The sequence below is a fragment of the Suncus etruscus genome, chromosome 6 (assembly GCF_024139225.1).
Source record: "Suncus etruscus isolate mSunEtr1 chromosome 6, mSunEtr1.pri.cur, whole genome shotgun sequence".
NCBI lineage: Eukaryota > Metazoa > Chordata > Mammalia > Eulipotyphla > Soricidae > Suncus > Suncus etruscus.
The window spans coordinates 118131421-118143737 of NC_064853.1; the positions used below are offsets into that span (position 1 = coordinate 118131421).

A 12317-nucleotide genomic window follows, 5' to 3' on the forward strand; every position below is an offset into this window, starting at 1 on the left:
TGCTATCCAGCTCATAATAACCCATTTTTTAAGTTGCCTGTTTAGTTTTTTCTCTCACCTGTCTACAGGGTGTGAAAGTGTACATATTTTTCTCTTGAGTATCATAAAAGCAATCATAATTACAAAGTTCTTAAAGTGTATTCTGTTTAAGAACCATGTTGTCTTTTGTTGCTATTTGAGTTACTGGACTATAAATTTTTGGCTTTGTTGTACCACTACTCTGTTGCTATTTTAAAATTTCTTGTGATAAGAAATGTTAGCTATGAGAAATTTCATAATATGGAAGTTAAATTTTGACTTTAGTGTTTTTGTAACTGGGTGCAAGCCAATTTAATAAGCCTCTGAACTTTTTAGCCTCTGACCTTTTATTTTTATATCTATAAAAAGAGACTAACAATTCATGTCTTACCCTAAGAATTTTAGTATGTTTTGAATATTGTAGGCCCTCTATTAAGAATAGTTCTCTGGGGCCGGAGAGATAGCATGGAGTTGGTGCGTTTGCCTTGCATGCAGGATGGTGGTTCGAATCCCGCATCCCATATGGTTCCTTGAGCCTGCAAGGAGCGAATTCTGAGCAGAGTCAGGAGTAACCCCTAAGTGCCGCTGGGTGTGGCCCAAAAACCAAAAAAAAAAAAAAAAGGTTTATTGAAATGAAGAAATTCTTTGGATTCAGTGTGGAAACAGTAGGTTAGAGAATCTAAGTGAACTCCACAGAACTAGTTAATAGACTTTGGAGTCTGAGATCGCAGTTCTATTTTGAACCAGTTCTGTGGTATTTGGGCAGATTACATAATGGACATTTCTCCTTATCTCATTTCTAAAATACTTGAATGGCCTCTGCCTCAAAGGTTCTTGTGAAGATTGAAGGAAATGATGCACCCAAAATGTTAGCACCTGCTAGAAATACAATGTTTTTCTATGTTTTGTTTGTTTTGGGGGTCATAACCAGCAGTGCTCAAGGTTTACTTCTGGCTCTGCACCAGGGATCACTTTTGGCTATGCTCAGAGGACCTTATAGGGTGCCAGGGAACAAATCCAGGTGAACCATATGTAAAACAAGTTAAGTACAGCCTTACCTCCTGTACTCTCTTTGACATGTGGTGTACACACACACACACACACACACACACACACACGCACACACACACACACATATTTGTTTGTTTGTTTGTTTTGGTTTTTTGGGTCACACCCAGTAGTGCTCAGGGGTTACTCCTGTCTTTCAGAAATCACTCATACGGGGCCAGAGAGATAGTACAGTGGTAGGGCATTTGTCTTGCACGCAGCTGACCCAGCATTGAATCCCAGCATCCCATATGATCTCTTGAGCCTACCAGGAGTGATTTCTGAGCACAGAGCAAGGAGTAACCCCTGAGCACCGAAAAAAAACAAAACAAAACAAAAATCACTCCTAGTAGACTCGGACCTTATGGGATGCTGGGGATCGAACCTGGGTCAGCCACATGTAAAGCAAATGTTCTATTCGCTGTCCTTTTGCTTTGGCTTCTGAAGAAATATTCTTTTTTTTTTGGGGGGGTGGGGCACACACGGCGGTGCTCAGGGGTTACTCCTGGCTATCTGCTCAGAAATAGCTCCTGGCAGGGACGGGGAACCATATGGGACGCCAGGATTTGAACCAACCACTTTAGGTCCTGGATCGGCTGCTTGCAAAGCAAACGCCGCTGTACTATCTCTCCAGCCCTGGGAGAGATATTCTTGAACGTAAGGTAGGGATGGAGATCTTTTATTACCTCAAAGTGCATTGATTACTTCCCAATCCCAAGGTTCATTCAAAAATTCTATCAACTGCACACTAGGTGTCAGTATTCACCTTGTTTTCATTTTTTTTTTTTTTTGTTTTGTTTTGTTTTGTTTTTGGTTTTAGGGTCACACCCAGCACTCAGGGGTTACTCCTGGCTCTATGCTCAGAAATCGCTCCTGGCAGGCTCGGGGACCCTTTGTTTTGTTTTGTTTTGTTTTTTAAATCCCTTTCTGTCCCCCCACTCCACTCATTCTGGAATGAAACTTTTTGTCATTTTTAGGTTCTGACAAATAGTCAGATAAAGTATTTATTACTGTTTTATTTTAGTCCATCTGATAGTTTTGTTCAACTTTCATTTTTCTTTTCTTTTCTTTTCTTTTTCTTTTTTTTGGTTTTTGGGCCACACCCGGCAGTGCTCAGGGGTTACTCCTGGCTATCTGCTAAGAAATAGCTCCAGGCAGGCACGGGGGACCATATGGGACACCGGGATTCGAACCAACCACCTTAGGTCCTGGATCGGCTGCTTGCAAGGCAAACACCGCTGTGCTATCTCTCTGGGCCCTCAACTTTCATTTTTCATAATGACTGTATCCCCAATCATTGTACAACCTGATCTTTCCTTTGATTGAGGCCTCAGCTTGGCACTTTTTGTTTGTTTGTTTGTTTTTTGGGTCACACCCGGCAGCACTCAGGGGTTACTCCTGGCTCTATGCTCAGAAATCGCTCCTGGCAGGCTCAGGGGACCATATAGAATGCCGGGATTCAACCACCGACCTTCTGCATGCTCGGCAAATGCCTTACCTCCAGGCTACCTCTCTGGCCCCATGGGCTAGGCGCTTTCTATATTGGAGATACTATTTCATTATTGAGCAGAGTGGCAATTAGGGTGCTTAGGTTATTTATATCCTCTTCTGGACCCTGAGGACCCTGAAAAAGTCTGTAGCTTTCCACCGACTGTGGAAGCCTCCCATCTCAGCTACCATCTCTGAAATTTTCCCTGTCTTCTACATCCACTGCTTCCAGGCAGCAGGAACTACTTTTGTACATTGAATGAGCTGACGGTCTGCACCAGCTGAAAGATCAATCAAAGAAAAGGAACTCCAAATCTAGTTGCTAATGGTCACTTTTCATAATGTGATACACTGATATCTAGCTGAAACCCATTGTGGCATGTTTACAGTGAAAGGAAACATTGAAAAACTTTATTTTGGGGCATGACTTCACTGTGCTCAGAGAGATTTCTTTTTTTTTGGTTTTTGGGCCACACCCAGCGGTGCTCAGGGGTTACTCCTGGCTGTCTGCTCAGAAATAGCTCCTGGCAGGCACGGGGGACCATATGGGACACTGGGATTCGAACCAACCAACTTTGGTCCTGGATCGGCTGCCGCTGTGCTATCTCTCCGGGCCCTCAGAGAGATTTCTAACTGAAGACAGTGTTTGGGAGACCTGTGGTTGTTGGGCCACACCTGGTGATGGTGCTTAGATCTTAGTCCTGACCTCATGTGGTGCCAGGGATTGAACTGGGTTCAAGTGTCTCATCCCCCCCCTCCCCCTCCCCCCCCCTCCGGTTTAGTTCTCCAGCCTTTTCCCAGTATATCTATCGAAATGTGACCTTTTTATCTTTTCTCTCTTACCCCATCAACATCCTACATGCCCTTTTTCTTTTTCTTTTTCTTTTTTTTTTTCTTTTGAAATTCTGTATATTTAGTGTGTTGGAAGTATGGAATCCTGTTATCTGCTTTCATTCTCACACACTTGCATTGAATTTAATGCCCATGTTTACATGAGGAGCCAGATTTGGAGGCTTACTTCTCTGGGACTACAGAGTTCATAGTAAATCCATTCTCTGGTTGTTTTAACATCAGTCTTCTTACTCTACTTTTACTAAAACTGTGTAGTTTTAGTACTTAGGCCTAATGCATCTATTGTCAGTGCTAAGTGGTACCTTTGAAGCCCTAAAATTGCTATAAGAAGGAAGAGAGATCAGTTACTCTGTTCCTGTATATTTATTTATTTTATTTTTGGGCCATGTCCGGGGATGCTTTAGAGTTTACTCCTGATACTGCACTCAGTAATCACTTCTGGTTGTGCTTAGGGGACATATGGGATGCTGGGGATCAGACCTGAGTTATCTGCGTTCAAGCTATGGTGCCCTCCCTGCTGTACTATCTCTCCAGCCCCAATGTGCTCATATATTTAAACTATGACCTATTTCTTTGCAGTCTTCCCAAGGGCTATTTGTTGAAGAAACCTTCGAAGAAGGAAACTCTATTCCTGCTTCAGAAATGTAAGATCATATGTTGGGGGGAGCATGTGGGGCTCACTTCTCCCTAAAATACTGGAAGGAGAGATGAACTACAGAAGGAAACCTGGAATTTTGAAGGGAAATTTTGAATTTTTGGGACTAGCTCAGGGTTTACTCCTGGCTCTGCTTAGGAGACTATGTGTGGGGCCCTGGGAACTGTATGTCAGTCCAGTTTGTCCACATACAAGGAAAATGCCTTACCCTCTGTCCTGTCTCTCCAGCCCCTAAGCCCTTTCATTTTTGTTATTTAAGAAAATTAGAGCCTGGTTCTGGAGAGATAGCATGGAGGTAGGGCGTTTGCCTTGCAAGCAGAAGGACGGTGGTTCGAATCCCGACATCCCATAGGGTCCCCCGAACCTGCCAGGAGCGATTTCTGAGCGTAGAGCCAGGAGTAATTCCTGAGCGCCACCAGGTGTGACCCAAAAAATATTGGGATTGTACTCAGCAGTACTCAGGGCTTACTCCTGGCTCTGGGCTTAGGGGTCACTCTTGGTGGAACTTGAGGACTCTATAGAGTGCTGAGGACTTGAATCTGATGGACCTTCCTGTACTCACTATACTGTTTCTCTGACTTCCTGACATTGTATGTCTGTGTGTCTTGGTGGTGGTGGTGAGGTTTGGACTGCAGGTGCTCAGGGTACTATTCCTGCCTCTGTGCTCAGGGGTGACCTGTTGCGGTGCCAGGGGTGGGGGAGTGTAGGACAACATGACCATGTGTGGTTCTGGGGATTGAACCAGAGTCAGCCTTGTGCAAGGCCCTTGGCCCTTTAACTATCTCTACTGATACTATTTCTTTTTTATTCTTTTTGGGACACACCTGGCTGTGCTTAGGGTTTATTCCTGACTCTGTATTGAGGAATCCCATCTGGCAGGGCTTGGGTAACCATATAGGCTGTTGGGAATCAAATCCATGTAAGTCACATGCAAGGCAAGTGCTCCTGCCCTCCCTCTATCTCTTAGTTCCTCTTTTCACTACACTTATTTCCTATTTGAAGGTTATTTCCAACTTGAAGGTTCTTTTTTTTTTTTTTTTTTGGTTTTTGGGTCACATCCGGCAGTGCTTAGGGGTTACTCCTGGCTCTACGCTCAGAAATCACTTCTGGCAGGCTCGGGGGACCACATGGGATGCCGGGATTCTAACCACTGTCCTTCTGCGTCTAAGGCAAGCGCCCTACCCACTGTGCTATCTCTTCGGCTCAATTTGAAGGTTCTTATGGTTCTCCTATTCTCTTTTGGGGTGGCTGTAGTAATTTGTGGGTCCATTTGGGGCTACAGTCAGTTGTACTCGGTATTTACTACTGACTACTCAGGGATCACTCTTGGTGGAATCTGGGGACCTATTGATGTGTTAGGGATCAAATCTGGGTTGTCTTACCCCTTGTAGCCTCCTCATAGTCTTTATAATTCTCTATTTGTTCCTGCTGCTGAGCTTCATTTTTTCTCCAGGGCCAAACCATATACATCTTTTCTGTTTACTCGGTTGACTTACATCCTCTTTGAAGCCTTGTGGTTATCCAGGCCATACTGAACCTGGTTCCTCCCCATTCTGTGCCACTACTCCTCTGTGTCTCAGCCTTCTCCTAAATGATTGGCTTGGTAGTCTCATCTCAACGATTCTTGCTGATTGATAGGGTCCTAACTTGAAGTATTCTTTCTTTTGTTGTTGTTGTTTTTTGTTTTTGTTTTTGGGTCACACCTGGCAGTCTTCAGGAGTTACTCCTGGCTCCATGCTCAGAAATTGCTCCTGGCAAGCATGGGGGACCATATGGGGTGCCGGGATTTGGACCGATGACCTTCTGCATGAAAGGCAAACGCCTTATCTCTATGCTATCTCTCCGGCCCCCCCCCCCACGTGAAGTATTCTTAAATAATAATGGCTAATGTATTAAAAGCAACAGAAATTTGGGGAGTGAGGTGGGAGATTTAGTGTTATGCCTAGTAATGCTTACTCCTGGCTCTGTGCTCAGGGATCACTGCTGGCTATACTCTGGGGACCCTCTGCAGCGCCCAAGGCTCAAATGAAATGGGTCAGCCTTAAGCTAGGCAAATGCTTTACTCCCTGTGCTATCTTTCTGGCCTCTGTGTGCCACTTCTCATCTGATTGTATTTCCCTTTTCTCAAATGATCGTGCTGGTATTTAACTGCCCTTCTCAATTATTCTTGCTGATTGATAGGGTCCCGACTTTATTTACTCTCACTTTAATAATAAATAGTGGTCGATGGATTATAAGCAGCACTATTAAGTGCATTAGGCTCTCGTCATTTCCCTCTGTCTATCTGGTAGTTGACCTTGGGGCTTACCCAGGAGCTTAATTTAGCCTCACACGGCCTTTCATTTCCATGTGCAGGCTCGATGGCTGTTGGCTGTGATTTAGTCAGTGGGTGTGGATGCCGGGGTTAGGTGTAGGTAGGTCTTCTGGAGCTGAATGAATGATAGGGCTTTGGTTTGATGGTCCTGCTGTCAAGATTGTTCTGGAAGTAGTTTTAACTGGAGTTGGCCTTCTGCTTCCTGCTGTCCCCTCTGCTCAGTGGTGGTGAGCCTTGTACTGAGCAGATGGAGGTTTTAATAAATGATTATACACTATGTCATGAGGAGAGAGTTGGACTGGCTGGCAGTGTGGTTTGCCTTCCAATTGATTAGCCTAATTTAGAAGTATCAGCGAATTGTATGGCCATGAACTGTTTGAAAAGCACCTTCTTGTCAGGCTCAAAGGAGTCTGGGCTTTGCTTAGACTCTGAAAATAAATGCACGGAGATAGTGTGTTGAGAGGTAAATCGCTTGTGGCTTCCTGTCAGGGTTTCATTGTTTATCACAAAGCAGCAGACGTCTCCTTTCTCTTCTCTCTGGTCCATGTCCCCGGCTTATTTTGTGTGTTGCAGTGTCCCCTTGCATTCTTGATCAAACTCCTTGTGAAACTCTGACGCATGAGGAGGGTCAGTTCAGAGGCTCGGGACTCTCAGCCTTGTGTTCCTGGTATTAGGGAGAATGCATTCCTGTGAGCAGGTGAGGAAACCAGAACATGAATGCAGGGAGCATTTCATAATCAGGGTTCCCTTAGAAGAGATGTTAATGTGTGTGGGCAGAATTTTATTATAGGATCGTTTAGAATTGCATCTTATTTTTGTTTCTCAGGAAGCTGTATGTGAGAGACATTTAACCATCAAGTGAATAGGGATCTCACAATATTGCCAGGAGAAACTCCATTTTCTTCTTCCTTTTTTGATTTTGGTTTTTGGGTCACACCTGGCGATGCTCAGGGGTTACTCCTGGCTCTTTGTTCAGGAATTACTCCTGGTGATGCTCCAGGGGCCTTATGGGATGCCCCGGATCAAACCCAGGTTGGCCGAATGCAAGGCAAATACCCTATCAGCTGTGCTATCGCTCTGGCCCCTCTCCCTTTTTCTCTTTCTGTTTCAGTTTTTTGGTCACACCCAGCAGTGCTCAGGACTTACTTCTGGCTTTTTTTTTTTTTTTTTTTTGGTTTTTGGGCCACACCCGTTTGACGCTCAGGGGTTACTCCTGGCTATGTGCTCAGAAATCGCCCCTGGCTTGGGGGGACCATATGGGACGCCGGGGGATCGAACCGCGGTCCGTTCCTTGGTAGCGCTTACAAGGCAGACACCTTATCTCTAGCGCCACCTTCCCGGCCCCACTTCTGGCTTTTTTTTTTTTTTTTTTTTTTGTGTTTGGGCCACACTCAGCAGCGATCAGGGGTTACTTCTGGCTCTGTACTCAGAAATGGCTTCTGGCAGACTTGGGGGATCATATAGGATGCCAGGAATTTAACCTGGGTGGCTTTGTGCAGGCTTTTGTGTCCTATCCGCTGTGTTATTGCTCTGGCCCCCTGGCTTTGTGCTCAGAGATCACTCCTCCTGGGTCTAGGTAGAGTACAGAGACCAGAATGCTTATATTTCATTGGCTGACCTGGATTCAGTCCCAGCACCCCATATGGTTGCCTGAGCACTGCCAATAGTGATCTCTGAGTGCAGAGCCAGGAGTCAGCCCAGAGCACTTCAGTTGTGGTCCAGAAACAAAAGGTTGGGGAAGATCACTTTTGGTGGAACTTGACAATGCCAGGGATTGAACCAGGATCAACCATATTTGCCTTACCCACTTGGCTGTACTATAGCTCTTACCCTCTCTCTTAAAGACAAATAAATCCCTAGCCTTCAGAAGATAATGAGAAACCTTAAAGCATTTTTGACATCTTGACTTTTGTTGTTTTTGTTGCCACATCCAGCAGTGCTCAGGGCTTATTTCAGCCTCTGTGCTCAGGTACACTCTTTTTTTTTTTTTTTTGTGGTTTTTGGGTCACACCCGGCAGTGCTCAGGGGTTATTTCTGGCTCCACGCTCAGAAATTGCCCCTGGCAGGCACAGAGGACCATATGGGGCGCCGGAATTCGAACTGATGACCTCCTGCATGAAAGGCAAACGCCTTACCTCCATGCTATCTCTCCGGCCCCTCAGGTACACTCTTGATGTAATTCACCGGATCCAGATCTTTACCTATCATTCTGGCCTCGGAGGTCTTAATCCTTTCACCTTCCTTTATGAAGATGTTCTGTGTGTGTGTGTGTGTGTGTGTGTGTGTGTGTGTCCATTCAAAGTGGGGTGTGTCCAGAGATCATGTTACCCTTTCACCTTTCTTTATGAAGATGCTTGAAGTGTGTGTGTGTGTCCATCCGTCTGTCTGTCCAGAGATCATGTTTTTTGTTTTGTTTTTTTTTTCTTTTTGTATTTTTTTTGGGGGGGGGGTCACAACCAGCAGCACTCAGGGGTTATTCCTAGCTCTACGCTCAGAAATCGCTCCTGGCAGACTCAGGGGACCATATGGGATGCCGGGATTCGAACCACCAACCTTCTGCATGCAGGGCAAACACATTACCTCCATTGTATCTCTCTGGCCCTACAGATAGAGTCTTGAGCATGTTGGTTTTCCAGGTTCTTAGTCTGGATTTTGCTTCCTGGTTCAGCCTTTGTACAGCTGGACTTCAGACTGCAGTGATCCCATTCCTAGGGGCTTTGGGAGGGACTCAGTGTCTGTGTTCTGGAAGACTTCTGGAGAAACTCACTGGCTGCTTTGGGTCTTTTTTCAGCATTGCCACTTTGCCCAGTAAGAGAAGCTCCATCTTTCTGCCAGAGGTGTCTGCGGGGGAAATCACTGTGTGTCCAGGTGAGCACCCAGTTTTGATGAGAGACAATTTTGATCCTAATATGTGCCTATTGCTTTCATTGCTTTTGAGCCCTCTCTGAATCAGTTATACACATTTAGGCTTGTGTTCTCTCTCCCCACTCCTTCACTCCCTCTCCCTCCCTCTTTCCTCTCCTTCCTTCCCTCTTTCCCTCCCTCCCTCTGTCCATCTCTCTCTTTCTGATTTTGGGCTTTACGGTCATATAAGTAGTGCTCAGGGACTGTTCCTGACTATTCTGAGAGGATCATCTGTAGTGCCAGGGATCAAAGTGGGTTTCATAGCATTCACGGCAAGTGCCTTACCCATTGTACAACACTCCTTGTTTCTTTTTTTGTTCGGTCTTTTATTTTTTTGGTTTTCGGGCCATACTCGGTGATGCTCAGGGGTTACTCCTGCCTGTGCTCTCAGAAATTGCTCCTGGCTCAGGACAATACGGGACGCCGGGATTGAACTCTGGGTCAGCTTCGTGCAAGGCAAACACCCTACTCCTGTGCTATCTCTTCTGCCCCTAATGGACATTCTCAACCTTTCTTTCTTTCTTTCTTTCTTTCTTTCTTTCTTTCTTTCTTTCTTTCTTTCTTTCTTTCTTTCTTTCTTTCTTTCTTTCTTTCTTTCTTTCTTTCTTTCTTTCTTTCTTTCTTTCTTTCTTTCTTTCTTTCTTTCTTTCTTTCTTTCTTTCTTTCTTTCTTTCTTTCTTTCTTTCTTTCTTTCTTTCTTTCTTTCTTTCTTTCTTTCTTTCTTTCTTTCTTTCTTTCTTTCTTTCTTTCTTTCTTTCTTTCTTTCTTTCTTTCTTTCTTTCTTTCTTTCTTTCTTTCTTTCTTTCTTTCTTTCTTTCTTTCTTTCCTTTTCTTTTCTTTTCTTTTCTTTTCTTTCTTTTCACCCGGTGGTGCTCAGGGGTTACTCCTGGCTGTCTGCTTAGAATAGCTCCTGGCAGGCACGGGGGACCATATGGGACACTGGGATTTGAACCAACCATCTTAGGTCCTGGATCGGCTGCTTGCAAGGCAAACACTGTGCTCTCTCTCCGGACCCACCTTTTCTCACGACTAAGAATTAGAAAGCTAAAACCATGAGGCTTTTTATAGTTTGCTTTCTTGGTTCTGAGAGTTGGGTTGTCTTCTAATCTGCCAGCATTTTCTGGCGAGCCTTTTATTTTTATTACTATTTTATTATAAATTCTTGTGATTGGGGCCAGAGAGATAGCATGGAGGTAAGGCGTTTGCCTTTCATGCAGAAGGACGTTGGTTCGAATCCTGGCATCCCACGTGGTCCCCTGTGCCTGCCAGGGGCGATTTCTGAGCATAGAGCCAGGAGTAACTCCTGAGTGCTGCCAGGTGTGACCCAAAAACCAACAAGAAAAAAGAAAAAGGAAGGAGGGAGGGAGGGAGGGGGGAGGGCAGAAGGGAGGGAGGGAGGGAAGAAGGAAGGAAGGAAGGAAAGAAGGAAGGAAGGAAGGAAGGAAGGAAGGAAGGAAGGAAGGAAGGAAGGAAGGAAGGAGAGCAGTGGGTGCTTGCCTTGCATGTGACTAATCCAGATTTGATCTCTGACATCCCATATGATCCTGAGTGATTCTTTTTTTTTTTTTTTTGGGCCATACCCGGCGATGCTCAGGGGTTACTCCTGGCTGTCTGCTCAGAAATAGCTCCTGGCAGGCATGGGGGACCATATGGAACACCGGGATTCGAACCAACCACCTTTGGTCCTGGATCGGCTGCTTGCAAGGCAAACACCACTGTACTATCTCTCTGGGCCCCCCTGAGTGATTCTTGAGCTCAGAGCCAGGAGTAACCCCTGAGCACTGTCCGGTATGGCCCTAAAACAAACAAACAAACAACGCAAAACAAAACTAAAACTAAGTTGGAGCAGTGAGGAGTGTTATACAGAAGCTTATCTTTCTTTTCTTTTCTTTTTTTTTTTTTTTAGGTCCATGTAATCTGTCAAGCCCAAGAAAGACTTTTATGTTGGGCACTTTTTCATGTTTTTTCCTCACAAGGACTCAAATTTAGTTTGTCATCTAGGAAAGTCTTTTTAAACATGCATGTCCTAAAGACCTTTCAAAAAACTTAACTTGTGAAATTTTACTCAGTTTTTCCAGTGGGTTGGTCTTGAGATCACCACATTCAAGTGGTACTTAGACTATTTCTGGGTCTGCTCTGGAGTGATCTCTGGTAGTGGTTGGGATAACCATATCTGGTGTTCAGAATTTGAACCAGGATGGGCTGTGTACAAAGCAGGTACTTTAACCCTTGTGCTACTTCTCTGGCTCTGTTTTCTTTTCTTTCGTTTCTGTTTTGTTTGTGTTCACACCCAGCAGCGCTCAGGGGTTACTGGCTCTATGGTCAGAAATCGCCCCTGCCAGGCACAGGGGACCATATGGGATGCCAGGATTCGATCCACCGTCCTGCATGCAAGGCAAACGAGTTACCTCCATGCTCTCTCTCCAGCCCCTGTTTTCTTTTATTTTCCTTTATGGTTTTTGTTGAGGGTGCACTTGGCTGTCCAGAAACTACTCTTGTTCCTGTGCTTACTACTCCTGGCAGTGCTCAGAATACTATATGGAGTGTTAGGGAATTTATACAGGACTAGCTGCATGCAAGGCAAGCACCTTACTTTCACGTACTCTCTTTATTTATTTATTTATTTACTTATTTATTTACTTATTTATTTATTAATCTCAGCAGCGCTTAGGGGTTACTCCTGGCTCTATGCTTAGAAATTGTTCCTGGTAGACTCAGGGGACCATATGGGATGCCGGGATTCTAACCACCATTCTTCTGCATGCAAGGCAAATGCCCTACTTTCATGCTATCTCTCCAGCCCCAACTTTCCCGTACTCTTTGTCCAGCTCCTATTCTTTTTTGGGGTGATGCCATATCTATCGGTGCTTACTCCTGTGGTGCTCAGAGGATCATATAGGGGTGCCAGTGATTTAATTTGGGTCTATGGCATTCAAGGCACATACTCTTCCTGCTATATTATCTCTAGCACCTTCTTCCCTTAGTATTTAATGGAAGTTATTTCTGAATTCATTTGAAATGTATTAGGATGACTGCCAA

The 12317-nt window shown here is 44.8% G+C and overlaps 1 protein-coding gene across 1 annotated transcript in view; it reads left to right on the top strand.

The window, feature by feature from the left end:
* UIMC1 (ubiquitin interaction motif containing 1) overlaps positions 1–12317 on the top strand; it is an 89852-nt gene that overhangs the window by 24798 nt on the left and 52737 nt on the right. Inside the window, exons 7-8 of the mRNA XM_049775704.1 lie at positions 3985–4049; positions 9166–9242. Coding sequence (XP_049631661.1) covers positions 3985–4049; positions 9166–9242 — 142 coding nt within the window. The remainder of the gene's footprint in view (positions 1–3984; positions 4050–9165; positions 9243–12317) is intronic.